This window comes from Rattus norvegicus, chromosome 11, assembly GCF_021556685.1.
Source record: "Rattus norvegicus strain SHRSP/BbbUtx chromosome 11, alternate assembly SHRSP_T2T, whole genome shotgun sequence".
NCBI lineage: Eukaryota > Metazoa > Chordata > Mammalia > Rodentia > Muridae > Rattus > Rattus norvegicus.
In genome coordinates, this window is record NC_141544.1 from 55,123,588 (window position 1) to 55,139,565 (window position 15,978).

The 15,978-nt window shown below is 39.1% G+C and overlaps 1 protein-coding gene across 1 annotated transcript; it reads right to left on the minus strand.

The window, feature by feature from the left end:
- Positions 1-14,447: 14,447 nt before the first annotated feature.
- Or5h17 (olfactory receptor family 5 subfamily H member 17) lies at positions 14,448-15,377 on the minus strand. The gene has a single exon (NM_001000051.1). It carries the CDS (start codon positions 15,375-15,377, stop codon positions 14,448-14,450), a length of 930 nt encoding a protein of 309 aa, NP_001000051.1.
- Positions 15,378-15,978: the final 601 nt, after the last annotated feature.

Sequence of the window (15,978 nt, forward strand, 5' to 3'; positions counted from 1 at the left end):
ATGCAAAACAACCCTGAGATTCCACCTTACACCAGTCAAAATGGCTAAGATCAAAAACTCAGATGACAGCAGATGCTGGCAAGAATGTATAGAAAGAGGAACACTCCTCCATTTTGGTGGAACTTCAAGCTGGCATAACCACCTTGGGAATCAGTCTGGCCATTCCTCAGAAAATTGGACATTGTACTACCTGAGGACCCAGCTATACTACTCCTCAGCATATACCCAAGTGGTGCTCCAACATATAACAAGGACCCATGGTCCACTATGTTCATAGCAGCCTTATTTATAATAGTCAGAAGCTGGAAAGAACGTAGATGTTCCTCAACAGAGGAATGGATACAGAAAAATTGATACGTTTACACAATGGTTTGCTCTTCAGCTATTAAAAACAATGAATTCATGAAATTCATAGGCAAATGGCTAGAACTACAAACTATCATCCTGAGTGAGCTAACCCAAATACAGAACACACATGGTATACCCTCACTGATAAGTGGATATTAGCGCAAAATCTTGGAAAATCCAAGGTACAATTCACAAACCACATGAAGCTCAAGAAGAAGAAAGGCCAAAGTTTGGATGCTTCAGAACTTCTTAGAAGGGGTTTCAAAAACACTCACAGGAGGAAATATGGAGACAAAGTGTGGAGTAGAGACTGAAGGAAAGGCCATCCAGAGACTGCACTACCTGTGGGATCCATCCCATATAAAGACACCAAATCCAGACAATATCGCTAATGCCAGGAAATGCATGCTGACAGCAGACTGATATAGCAGTCTGAGAGGCTCTGCCAGAGCTTTACAAATACATAAGCGGATGCTCACAAGCCAACCTTTGGACTGAGAACCAGGTTCCCAATGAGCAGTTAGAGAAAAGACTGAAGGAGTGGAAGGGGTTTGCAAACCCATAAGAACAACAATATCAACTAACCAGACCCCCTAGAGCTGCCAGATCATAAACCACCATCTCAAGAGTACAAAGAGATGAACCTAAGGCTCCAGCAAATTATGTAGCAGAGAAAGCCCTTGTTGAGCATCAATTGGAAATGAGGCCCTTGGCTCTGTCAAGAGTTGATGCCCCAGTGTAGGGTAATGTCAAAGGTGAAGATGTGAGACGAAATGGGTGAGTATGTGAGGGAGCAAAGAATAGAAACGAAATACCATTAAATTTAATTTTAGTTGGCTATCAAAAAATATTTTTTTCAAAATTAAAAAAATGAAAAAACTATTTTAAACACACCTGAAGAAAGTATATTAATGTGAATATTTACTGAATAATAAAATAATTGTATGGAAAAAAGAAAAGTGGTTGAATACAAAATTAACTAAAAATAAAAACATCAGTAGTGTTCCTTTATACAAATGAAAAACTGGTCAAAAAATAAATTAGGTAAAGAACCAATACCGTTTACAATAGCCATCAATAATATAAAATATCTTGGTGTAACAAAAAAGTGAAAGACCTGCATGAGGAGTACTTCAAATTTCTGAAGAAAGTGAGGAAGATATCACAAGATGGAAAGATCTCCCACACTCATGGATCAGTAGGATTTACACAGTGAAAGTAGTGAAAATAGCCATGTTACCAACTCAAATTACAAATTCAATGAAATTCCCATCAAAATCCCCAAACAATTCTTTGCAGACCTTGACAGAGCAGTTGTCAACGTCATATCGAGAACCAAAAAAACTCAGGATTCCTAAAACAACCCTGAACAATAAAAGAGCTGTATATCATTATCCCTGACCTCAAGCTATACCACAGAGCAATAGTAATCAAACAACTATGTGGTGTTGGTATAGGAATACACAGGTTTGTCATGCTTGTGCAGCAAGTGCTTAACTGCTGAGCCACAAAGCACATGCCACTGGTTTGCCACTGCATTAGCCAGGCTAGTTGGCTTTCAAACATTAAGGAATTTATTTTTTAACAAATATCTTGGTTTTATATTCCTGGATCCCTTGTTTTACTGTTACTGGTGTAGTGTTTGATATCATTTTAACTAATAAATATCACATTTCAATGTCTACATTTTTAAAAAATGTAATAATCAATATCATTGCTTGTCTCCTTTCATTTGAGTAGAGCTGGTCATTACAGTCAACGCATGGGCAGGAAGGTTCATAAAGTCCTGCTGACATACATCCACAGAGCAGTTGAAAGAAATTGTTTCTACTCCAGTCAAAAGCAAGTTCTTCTTTAAACTTGATGGAGATTTCTACTTGTAAGAGAAATAATCCCAACCCAATAATCTAGACTAACTTAAGCCTGGCAAAGGAAGGTGTAAAGTCCTGAACAAAGATATTCAACCTAATAATGAGAAAGGGAAAGGTATCCCAACTCTCACAGACATGACACGAGCAAAGACACTCATATTGTTTAGCACCATATCCATGGAAGGTAACCTATCAATGACAAGACTGCAGGAATAAAATGCAGGAGCCTATCACACGTAAATATTGTCTAAAACTACTAGAAGCAGTCCACCTTTTCAAGAACTCAGGGACCGTGTCCCTAAGACATATCCATTCAAAATACATGTAAAAAGAATTTAAAATAGTAAAAAAAAAATCAAAGCAACATGAGTTATTTTAAAGTTCATAACTCTATATAATCTGACTGTAAACATGTGTAAATAGATGAAGTACCAGATAAGTGATTCATAAAATTACTTGAAAGCAGGCTAGTATGATAAATCCATGGGTAGAAATGCAATGTAGAAGAATTATAATATTCCAACATTAATGAACAAAAAAATCAATTAAGATTGGTAGAGAATCCTTATAAAAATTTAAGCCTTTACATTCTTAATATAAGTAGAAGAGTATAAAACAAGGTCACAGAAACACATTAAGTATAATATTTGGAGACAATTTCACAAATATTAGAAAAGATGTGGAGACATTTAGAATCTGAAATAAACATGATCAAAAAGAAACTATACTCCATATTATATTTAACTTTCAAGCTACCTTAGTTACCTTTCTATTGCTATGATAATATATCCAATGTCCAAGAAAACTTACATAGAAAAAAAAAGTGTACTTGAGGCATACAGTGTTACAAAATTAAAGTCCATTAACATCATGTCAGTGAGTGTGGTGGTAGTTCTGAAGGCATGGAACTGAGGCAATTCTCACCCCTCCCCTCCATGACACACCCCCCTCAACAAGTTCACACATTCTAATCCTTCTCAAACAATTCTACCAACTGGAAACCAAATATTCAAATCTATAAGCCTATGGGGGGATGAGGGGCATTCTTATTCAAACCACCAAAGGAGAAAAAGAAAGAAAGGAAGGAAGGAAGGAAGGAAGGAAGGAAGGAAGGAAGGAAGGAAGGAAGAAAACTGCAAGAGAAAATTGCTAAGTTTACATTTAGACAAATCCATGAGAATGCCAGAATATTTCTCAGCATGAAATGGTAAAGGTCAATATGGTATAGGGCGATTGTGTTTCAAGTCATGAAGAAATAGATTAAGGGAGAGGAAACAATCATTTCCTTTAATTGTGTAATTGAGCATAACAGATTTCAGTGAATAGTTTTAATCTCATGGTCATAAGGGTGGTCCTGTTAAACTGAATGAGTCAACACAGAAAAGGTTGAAATCTAGAACAGATCACACTAGTAGGGCTGGTATGGTTAGGAGGATGTGGGAAAGAGAGTGGTCAGAATATATTATGTACGTGCACCAGATTGTGAATGAATAAAAATAAATAAAACAAGAAAATAACAGAAAGCCCCGTGAGAGAGAGACCCAACCGCCTGGTCAGGTGGGCACTCCTGAGGCTGCAGAGTGGAAGAGAAAACCAACACTGCTCACCCCTGCCCACATCCCTGGCCCAAGAGGAAACTGTATAAGGCCTCGGGGCTCCCGTGGGGGAGGGCCCAGGAGCGGCAGGACCCCTGCCTGAGACCCCGCACGAACCTGAAGGAAACAGACCTGATAAACAGTTCTCTGCACCCAAATCCCGTGAAAGGGAGAGCTAAACCTTCAGAGAGGCAGACAAGCCTGGGAAACCAGAAGAGACTGCTCTCTGCACACACATCTCGGACGCCAGAGGAAAAAGCCAAAGACCATCTGGAACCCTGGTGCACTGAAGCTCCCGGAAGGGGCAGCACAGGTCTTCCTGGTTGCTGCTGCTGCAGAGAGCCTGTGGGCAGCACCCGACGAGCGAACTTGAGCCTCGGGACCACAGGTAAGACCAAATTTTCTGCTGCAAGGAAGATGCCTGGTGAACTCAAGACACAGGCCCACAGGAACAGCTGAAGACCTGTAGAGAGGAAAAACTACACGCCCGAAAGCAGAACACTCTGTCCCCATAACTGACTGAAAGAGAGGAAAACAGGTCTACAGCACTCCTGACACACAGAGGTATAGGACAGTCTAGCCACTGTCAGAAATAGCAGAACGAAGTAACACTACAGATAATCTGATGGCGAGAGGCAAGCGCAGGAACCCAAGCAACAGAAACCAAGACTACATGGCATCATCGGAGCCCAATTCTCCCATCAAAACAAACATGGAATATCCAAACACACCAGAAAAGCAAGATCTAGTTTCAAAATCATTTTTGATCATGATGCTGGAGGACTTCAAGAAAGATGTGAAGAACTCCCTTAGAGAACAAGTAGAAGCCTACAGAGAGGAATCGCAAAAACGCCTGAAAGAATTCCAGGAAAACATAAATAAACAAGTAGAAGCCCATAGAGAGGAGACACAAAAATCCCTGAAAGAATTCCAGGAAAACATAAATAATCAAGTAGAAGCCCATAGAGAGGAGACACAAAAATCCCTGAAAGAATTCCAGGAAAACACAATCAAACAGTTGAAGGACTTAAAAATGGAAATAGAAGCAATCAAGAAAGAACACATGGAAACAACCCTGGATATAGAAAACCAAAAGAAGACACAAGGAGCTGTAAATACAAGCTTCACCAACAGAATACAAGAGATGGAAGAGAGAATCTCAGGAGCAGAAGATTCCATAGAAATCATTGACTCAACTGTCAAAGATAATGTAAAGCAGAAAAAGCTACTGGTCCAAAACATACAGGAAATCCAGGACTCAATGAGAAGATCAAACCTAAGGGTAATAGGTATAGAAGAGAGTGAAGACTCCCAGCTCAAAGGACCAGTAAATATCTTCAAAAACAACATAGAAGGAAACTTCCCTAACCTAAAAAAAGAGATACCCATAGGCATACAAGAAGCCTACAGAACTCCAAATAGATTGGACCAGAAAAGAAACACCTCCCGTCACATAATTGTCAAAACACCAAACGTACAAAATAAAGAAAGAATATTAAAAGCAGTAAGGGAAACAGGTCAAGTAACATATAAAGGCAGACCTATCAGAATCACACCAGACTTCTCGCCAGAAACTATGAAGGCCAGAAGATCCTGGACTGATGTCATACAGACCCTAAGAGAACAAAAATGCCAGCCCAGGTTACTGTATCCTGCAAAACTCTCAATTAACATAGATGGAGAAACCAAGATATTCCATGACAAAACCAAATTTACAAAATATCTTTCTACAAATCCAGCACTACAAAGGATAATAAATGGTAAAGCCCAACATAAGGAGGCAAGCTATACCCTAGAAGAAGCAAGAAACTAATCGTCTTGGCAACAAAACAAAGAGAATGAAAGCACACAAACATAACCTCACATCCAAATATGAATATAACAGGAAGCAATAATCACTATTCCTTAATATCTCTCAACATCAATGGCCTCAACTCCCCAATAAAAAGACATAGATTAACAAACTGGATACGCAACGAGGACCCTGCATTCTGCTGCCTACAGGAAACACACCTCAGAGACAAAGACAGACACTACCTCAGAGTGAAAGGCTGGAAAACAACTTTCCAAGCAAATGGTCAGAAGAAGCAAGCTGGAGTAGCCATTCTAATATCAAATAAAATCAATTTCCAACTAAAAGTCATCAAAAAAGATAAGGAAGGACACTTCATATTCATCAAAGGAAAAATCCACCAAGATGAACTCTCAATCCTAAATATCTATGCCCCAAATACAAGGGCACCTACATACGTAAAAGAAACCTTACTAAAGCTCAAAACACACATTGCACCTCACACAATAATAGTGGGAGATTTTAACACCCCACTCTCATCAATGGACAGATCATGGAAACAGAAATTAAACAGTGATGTCGACAGACTAAGAGAAGTCATGAGCCAAATGGACTTAACGGATATTTATAGAACACTCTATCGTAAAGCAAAAGGATATACCTTCTTCTCAGCTCCTCATGGTACTTTCTCCACAATTGACCATATAGTTGGTCAAAAAACGGGCCTCAACAGGTACAGAAAGGTAGAAATAATCCCATGCGTGCTATCGGACTACCACGGCCTAAAACTGGTCTTCAGTAACAATAAGGGAACAATGCCCACGTATACGTGGAAATTGAACAATACTCTACTCAATGATAACCTGGTCAAGGAAGAAATAAAGAAAGAAATTGAAAACTTTTTAGAATTTAATGAAAATGAAGGTACAACATACCCAAACTTATGGGACACAATGAAAGCTGTGCTAAGAGGAAAACTCATAGCGCTGAGTGCCTGCAGAAAGAAACAGGAAAGAGCATATGTCAGCAGCTTGACAGCACACCTAAAAGCTCTAGAACAAAAAGAAGCAAATACACCCAGGAGGAGTAGAAGGCAGGAAATAATCAAACTCAGAGCTGAAATCAACCAAGTAGAAACAAAAAGGACCATAGAAAGAATCAACAGAACCAAAAGTTGGTTCTTTGAGAAAATCAACAAGATAGATAAACCCTTAGCCAGACTAACGAGAGGACACAGAGAGTGCGTCATAATTAACAAAATCAGAAATGAAAAGGGAGACATAACTACAGATTCAGAGGAAATTCAAAAAATCATCAGATCTTACTATAAAAACCTATATTCAACAAAACTTGAAAATCTTCAGGAAATGGACAATTTCCTAGACAGATACCAGGTATCGAAGTTGAATCAGGAACAGATAAACCAGTTAAACAACCCCATAACTCCTAAGGAAATAGAAGCAGTCATTAAAGGTCTCCCAACCAAAAAGAGCCCAGGTCCAGACGGGTTTAGTGCAGAATTCTATCAAACCTTCATAGAAGACCTCATACCACTATTATCCAAACTATTCCACAAAATTGAAACAGATGGAGCCCTACCGAATTCCTTCTACGAAGCCACAATTACTCTTATACCTAAACCACACAAAGACACAACAAAGAAAGAGAACTTCAGACCAATTTCCCTTATGAATATCGACGCAAAAATACTCAATAAAATTCTGGCAAACCGAATTCAAGAGCACATCAAAACAATCATCCACCATGATCAAGTAGGCTTCATCCCAGGCATGCAGGGATGGTTTAATATACGGAAAACCATCAACGTGATCCATTATATAAACAAACTGAAAGAACAGAACCACATGATCATTTCATTAGATGCTGAGAAAGCATTTGACAAAATTCAACACCCCTTCATGATAAAAGTCCTGGAAAGAATAGGAATTCAAGGCCCATACCTGAACATAGTAAAAGCCATATACAGCAAACCAGTTGCTAACATTAAACTAAATGGAGAGAAACTTGAAGCAATCCCACTACAATCAGGGACTAGACAAGGCTGCCCACTCTCTCCCTACTTATTCAATATAGTTCTTGAAGTTCTAGCCAGAGCAATCAGACAACAAAAGAAGATCAAGGGGATACAGATCGGAAAAGAAGAGGTCAAAATATCACTATTTGCAGACGACATGATAGTATATTTAAGTGATCCCAAAAGTTCCACCAGAGAACTACTAAAGCTGTTAAACAACTTCAGCTAAGTGGCTGGGTATAAAATTAACTCAAATAAATCAGTTGCCTTCCTCTATACAAAAGACAAACAAGCTGAGAAAGAAATTAGGGAAACGACACCCTTCAGAATAGACCCAAATAATATAAAGTACCTTGGTGTGACTTTAACCAAGCAAGTAAAAGATCTGTACAATAAGAACTTCAAGACACTGAGGAAAGAAATTGAAGAAGACCTCAGAAGATGGAAAGATCTCCCATGCTCATGGATTGGCAGGATTAATATAGTAAAAATGACCATTTTACCAAAAGCAATCTACAGATTCAATGCAATCCCCATCAAAATACCAATCCTATTCTTCAAAGAGTTAGACAGAACAATTTGCAAATTCATCTGGAATAACAAAAAACCCAGGATAGCTAAAGCTATCCTCAACAATAAAAGGACTTCAGGGGGAATCACTATCCCTGAACTCAAGCAGTATTACAGAGCAATAGTGATAAAAACTGCATGGTATTGGTACAGAGACAGACAGATAGACCAATGGAATAGAATTGAAGACCCAGAAATGAACCCACACACCTATGGGCACTTGATTTTTGATAAAGGAGCCAAAACCAACCAATGGAAAAAAGATAGCATTTTCAGCAAATGGTGCTGGTTCAACTGGAGGGCAACATGTAGAAGAATGCAGATCGATCCATGCTTATCACCCTGTACAAAGCTTAAGTCCAAGTGGATCAAGGACCTCCACATCAAACCAGACACACTCAAACTAATAGAAGAAAAACTAAGGAAGCATCTGGAACACATGGGCACTGGAAAAAATTTCCTGAACAAAACACCAGTGGCTTATGCTCTAAGATCAAGAATCGACAAATGGGATCTCATAAAACTGCAAAGCTTCTGTAAGGCAAAGGACACTGTGGTTAGAACAAAACGGCAACCAACTGATTGGGAAAAGATCTTTACCAATCCTACAACAGATAGAGGCCTTATATCCAAAATATACAAAGAACTCAAGAAGTTAGACCGCAGGGAAACAAATAACCCTATTAAAAAATGGGGTTCAGAGCTAAACAAAGAATTCACAGCTGAGGAATGCCGAATGGCTGAGAAACACCTAAAGAAATGTTCAACATTTTTAGTCATAAGGGAAATGCAAATCAAAACAACCCTGAGATTTCACCTCACACCAGTGAGAATGGCTAAGATCAAAAACTCAGGTGACAGCAGATGCTGGCGAGGATGTGGAGAAAGAGGAACACTCCTCCATTGTTGGTGGGATTGCAGACTGGTAAAACCATTCCCGGAAATCAGTCTGGTGGTTCCTCAGAAAATTGGACATTGAACTGCCTGAGGATCCAGCTATATCTCTCTTGGGCATATACCCAAAATATGCCTCAACATATAAAAGAGACATATGCTCCACTATGTTCATCGCAGCCTTATTTATAATAGCCAGAAACTGGAAAGAACCCAGATGCCCTTCAACAGAGGAATGGATACAGAAAATGTGGTACATCTACACAATGGAATATTACTCAGCTATCAAAAACAACGAGTTTATGAAATTAGTAGGCAAATGGTTGGAACTGGAAAATATCATCCTGAGTGAGCTAACCCAATCACAGGAAGACATACATGGTATGCACTCATTGATAAGTGGCTATTAGCCCAAATGCTTGAATTACCCTAGATCCCTAGAACAAACGAAACTCAAGACGGATGATCAAAATGTGAATGCTTCACTCCTTTAAATGAGGAAGAAGAATACCCTTGGCAGGGAATAGAGAGGCAAAGATTAAAACAGACACAGAAGGAACACCCATTCAGAGCCTGCCCCACATGTGGCCCATACATTATACAGCCACCCAATTAGACAAGATGGATGAAGCAAAGAAGTGCAGACCGACAGGAGCCGGATGTAGATCGCTCCTGAGAGACACAGCCAGAATACAGCAAATACAGAGGCGAATGCCAGCAGCAAACCACTGAACTGAGAATAGGTCCCCCGTTGAAGGAATCAGAGAAAGAACTGGAAGAGCTTGAGGGGGCTCGAGACCCCAGAAGTACAGCAATGTCGGGCAGCCAGAGCTTCCAGGGACTGGGCCACTGCCTAAGAACTATACATGGACTGACCCTGGACTCTGACCTCATAGGTAGCAATGAATATCCTGGTGGGAGCACCAGTGGAGGGGGAAGCCCTGGGTCCTGCTAAGACTGAACCCCCAGTGAACTAGACTATGGGGGGAGGGCGGCAATGGGGGGAGGGTTGGGAGGGGAACACCCATAAGGAAGGGGAGGGGGGAGGGGGATGTTTGCCCGGAAACCGGGAAAGGGAATAACACTTGAAATGTATATAAGAAATACTCAAGTTAATTAAAAAAAAAAGAAAAGAAAATAACAGAAATAAAGTAACTGTCGATTTAATTATATCAAGGATTAGAGAAGTAAAATCTTTCTACTACAAACATAAATTATAAGTATTTATGACCACAAATCCATCATTACAGAAAACATTTAAAGCAATTCTACAAACGGATAAGGAAATATTACAGATTTGATCACAAGAACACAGGAAAGAAACAAAAATCTTACTAGAAGAAAAAAATTTAAAAATTAGGAAAGAACCAACTATGATTAATCAGCATAAAAGTATACCTCTGAGATGAGTGAGGAGGTAAAGGTGGGGAGAAGAAAATAAAAATGCAAATTACTCAAAACAACCAGAAGGAAAACAACACAAAGAGAATTAGTAAATTTCTTTTTTTAAGTAATTTTATTTTTCTTTAATATTTTATGTATTTACATTTCTAATGTTTTCCCCTTTGCCCCATCTCTCATAGCCCTCCCCACACCCCCTGCCTCTATGAGGATGCACCCATTTCTAACCACCCACTCAACCTCAACACCTTGCCATTACCCTCCATTGGGGAAACGAGCCTACACAGGACCAAGGGCTTTTCCTCCCATTCATACTGAACAAAGCCATCCTCTGCCACATTTGTAGCTGGAATCGTGGGTCCCTTCCATGTGTACTCATTGGTTGGTGGTTTAGTCCCTGGGAGCTCCGGGAGGTCTGGTTGGTTAATAATGTTTTTCTTCCTATGGGTTGCAAACACTTCAGTCCCTCTCTCTTACTCCTCCCTGTGCTCAGTCCTATGATTAGCTGCAAGCATCCTCATCTGTATCAGTAAAGGCTCTGGCAGAGCCTCTCAGGGGACAGCTATACCAGGCTCCTGTCAGCAAGTACTTCTTGGCTTCAGCGATAGTGCCTGTGTTCGGTGTCTGCAGATGGGATGGATCCTTAGGTGGGGCCGTGTATGGCTGGCCTTTCCTTCAGTCTCTACTCCACTCTTTTTCCCTGAATTTCCTTTAGAGAGGTTGTAACTTTGAAAAGAAACAGGACATAAAGCAATAAACAAAATAAAACAAAACAAAAAAGGAGAGACACAACCCTCCACATATGGGTTCCCAGTACTGAGAGGAGGAAGCTAACATTGAGTCACACTCATATTCAAGAACTGGTGGGGGGAGGGCGGCAATGGGGGGAGGGTTGGGAGGGGAGCACCCATAAGGAAGGGGAGGGGGGAGGGGGATGTTTGCCCGGATACCGGGAAAGGGAATAACACTCGAAATGTATATAAGAAATACTCAAGTTAATTAAAAAAAATAAAATGTAAAAAAAAAAAAGAAGTTATGTGTAACTGATAACAATTGGCAAAGGAATCATCTCCCATAGAAGATTCTAAACACATACACACACTAAAGAACCAGCTAAAATCAAACCAAACAACCAACCAAACACACAGCAACAGAAACTAGTAAGACCAAAATATTCCTAAATAAAGCAAAAAGAAAACAAAAAGTCCACAGAAATGCCACTGGGTTCCTTTTGTGTTGGCCAAGTACTGCTGGGCATGAGGCTTGGCCTGGATTATGCTTTATATATCCGGTGAGACTCCAATGAAAACTAGTGGTTAAAGAAACATAGCAATAAAATAGAAGTCTGGTGGGGTGGGTAGGGTGGGTGTGGTGGAGACATCCTAGTGGAGAAGTGGGGTAGGGTGTTGGGGGAGGAGGTTTGGGATATGAAACAGTTGGGGGGGTGTGCCAGAAGAGTAAAATCTAGAGTGAGAAAGAAAGAAAGAAAGAAAGAAAGAAAGAAAGAAAGAAAGAGAGAGAGAGAGAGAGAGAGAGGAAGGAAGGAAGGAAGGAAGGAAGGAAGGAAGGAAGGAAGGAAGGAAGGAAGGAAGGAAGAAAGAGGAAGAAAGAGCGAACAATAAAATGGTGCCTAAAGAAATGGTGCTATATCTAAAAAGGCCAATAAAACACACAAAAAATGTCTAAATAAATAAAAACAGAAACATATTTTTCAAAAATATCATTGAGTTTCTTTTACATTGGACAACTACTCTTAAGCATGGGGCCTCTCCTGGAATGTGATTGGTATAGCCAGTATGGGAGAAGATTCCTTTGTCAGTGTATCAGTTGCACATAATTTCTTGATTATGAGTGTGACTCAGTGTCAGCTTCCCCCTCTCAGTGCTGGGAACCCATCTGTCCTGAACCTGTGCAGATCATGTATATGCTGCCACTGTCTCTGTGATTTCATATGTGAATCAGCTTTCTTGTATGTTGCACACACTATCTTCCTAGAGTCATCTGTAACCTCTGGCTCTTTCAAGTTTCTGCCTCCCCTTCTTATAGATTCCTGAACCACGAGAGGAGGGGTTTGAGGAAAACATTTCATCCTGAACTGAAGCTCCAATATCTCTTGCTTTTTGCAGAATGTCCAGCCAATTCTTGTCTACTGACATCTCTCACTTACCTGTGTGTCTGTAAAAGTTTAATCATTTCCTTCATCATGCTTACTGTCTCTTCATTCCTAACATTACATATGTGTGTGTTTATGTATGTATGTATGTATGTATATATATATGTATGTATGTATTATGTATGTATGTATGTATGTACATAAGTGGCCTTGAGGATAAGAGTATCAGCATCAGTATGAAAATGTGTGTAATGCCATTTTAGGGAGAAGGATAGTAATTTTTGATCTGTAGATGGATCATTCCATGTATGTAAGAAACCCAGATAAAGTATCCCTAATATTAAGGAGTTTTTATTCCCAGCCACCCAACAGGTGCTATGGCATCAAATCCTCTTACCACTATATGAATTTAAGGACGTTTTGTTCAAAGCTATCCATCTGTACAAGGCAAATCAACAAATGTGTGCTTTGTGAGTTCAGGGTTTGGATTTTTCAGTTGTTAAGGGAAGAATGAAAGTATTTCCTTCTCCTTATGCCACTTTTATTTATTTTTTCTAAGTGTATCTTATTTAGTTCTTCAATCTACTTAATGAGTCAACCTGTGGATTGCTCTCAGAGAAACAATCAGTTCTTGTCATAACACCAGAATTCAATGAGCTAAGACCATCTTCATACTGGTTGACTCTACATGGCTTTGACCTTCTTTTCAATAATTCTTTTGACTATGTTCAAATATTTGTCTATTTATGTGTGATATATATGAGCTGAATTTATTCAGCAATAATATTCACCAATTCACAACAAATATCTCATGAAAGACATTTGATGGTTCTGAAGTTTCCTGAGGTTTTCTTCTATGCACTCCCACACAAACATGCCAGCAACATAGAGTAAATGTGACATGAATTTCAGGCTCCCTAACATAAATTTATCTCTAAAGTATCATACTCAAGTGCTTTTGAGAGAAATAAAATGATAGTAATATTTAGTACATGCATAAGATAATATAAAATTGTAAATTGGTTAATTGCTTTTCCTTTTATCATTATATAAGAACACATTTTTTTTCTCATTAGCTCGATGCTTTACTCAATTGTCCACAGATATTTACAATACTGCCACATTTATTTTCTCAGTCACTTAAGGATGCCCTTCTGTAAATACTTCAGCATATATTTCTTTTTTAAAATTTTTATTAGATATATTTCTTTACTTACATTTCAAATGTTATTCCCCTTCCTGGTTTCCTGTCCATAAGCACCCATCCCCTCCCCTCTCACTCCCCCATATAGGTATTCCAACTATACATCCCCCTTACTGCCATACCCAAATTCCCCTGCACTGGGGGTCCAACCTTGGCAGGACCAAGGTCTTCCCCTTCCACTGGTGCCCAAACAAGGCTATTCTCTGCTACAAATGCAGTTGAAGCCCTGGGTCAGTCCATGTATAGTCTTTCAGTAATGGTTTAGTCCCTGGAAGCTCTGGTTTGTTGGCATTGTTGTTTTTATGCAAGCTCCTTCAGCTCTTTCAATCCTTCCTCTAATTCCCCTCAAGGAGGTCCTGTTCTCAGTTCGATGGTTTGCTGCTAGCATTGACCTCTGTATTGGAGATGCTCTGGATGTGTCTCTCAGGATATAAGTTTACATGTATGCTTATGAACAATGAATACAGATATCTACTAATACATTAAGGAGATAATTATATATTTAAATGAAATTCAATAATCTTGTTCAATATTCAGAATTTCAAAGTTGCTTAAACAAAAAATATTCATATTTACCTCTAAAATATTGTGAATTCTAATAAAATTAGCCAATATTAATCAGATCTAAACCGATATTTTCAGCATTTTTTTCGCAGAATCTATGACTTGCTTGTTTCTGAGGCTGTAGATAATAGGATTTAATACAGGGATTATAACTGTGTAAAACAGAGAGAGGATCATGTCTTGATCATCTACTTCTGAAGATGCAGGATGAACATACATGAAGAGAAGAGGCCCATAGTATAAAGATACAGACAAAAGGTGGGCTCCACAGGTAGAGAAAGCTTTCCTTATGCCCTTGTCAGACTTCTTTTTTAAAATTGTAAAGAGAACAAATGTGTAAGATGTCAGAACAGTCATAATGGTAAACACTTGTATTGAACCAGAGAAAATGAAAATGATCAGATAATTTAAAGAAGGATCAGTACAGGAAATTTTTAACAGTGGTATAACATCACAGTAAAAATGATATAGTATGTTGGAATTACAAAAAGTTAATCTGGATAAAAAGCTTTCATGAATCACAGCATGAAGAAAGCCACCTACAAATGACAAGGCCAGTAAGCGAATACATAATCTATTGGTCATAACTACTGGATAAAGCAAAGGATTGCATATAGCTGCATAGCGATCATAAGCCATTGCTGCCAAGAGAAAACATTCTGTGGTCACACTTATTGCAAAGGAAAAAAATTGTGTCATGCATTCGGCAACAGAAATCACCTTGCCCTTGTCCAAAAGATTAAATAGCATCTTTGGTGTCACTGTGGATGATAACCAAGTATCCACAAAGGCTAAGTTACTAAGAAATAAGTACATGGGGATGTGAAGTCGAGGGTCATTCCAGATGAGAGTGATCAGACCAAGGTTCCCCACGATGGTCATGAGGTATATTACCAAGAACACTAAGAACAGGGGTGTTTTCCACTGTGGTTGGCATGTGAGGCCTGTGAGAATGAACTCTGACCATAGGGTTTCATTCTTCTTTTCCATGCTGTCATTGAGTGTCTCCTGAAATTAAATGTGATAAATGTAAGATAGGTAGTGACTGGGAAAGATTTACGTGAATACTGAAGGAGCCACTAGGGATGAAGCAATATATTATACTTTTCTCATTGCCTGTGTAATACTATAACTGAAAGATTTCCCTGAAAGTCAATAATAGAAAAATCTTTCAATTGATTCCATGCAGTAATGAGTAGGAAATAACATTATGAGTGAATGCAAGGCCTTCTAAGGTTATAATACATTAATTGAGAAGCACATGGGCACTGGAGATTTTGTCTTATATGTGGTACATGAATATGAGTAATCTATTGGAATATAGTGGAGTATAAACTACATTGAGTGTCTTGTAAAGAAATTTGTGCTTTATCCCTTGGGAGTCAGTTTCTAATGAGATTCACAAGATGAAGAATGATTTTTATAGACACACCTTTAAATAAATATTTTCAGGGCAAAACAAAGCTTTCAGGAACCTAATAAAGACACAACTACTATTGTTTTTTCCGGAGCTGGGGACCGAACCCAGGGCCTTGCGCTTGCTAGGCAAGCGCTCTACCACTGAGTTAAATCCCCAACCCCCACAACTACT

What these genes read in the sequence shown, in the direction of transcription:
- Or5h17 (NM_001000051.1), bottom strand. Translation starts at nt 15,377, where the DNA reads ATGGAAAAGAAGAATGAAACCCTATGGTCAGAGTTCATTCTCACAGGC.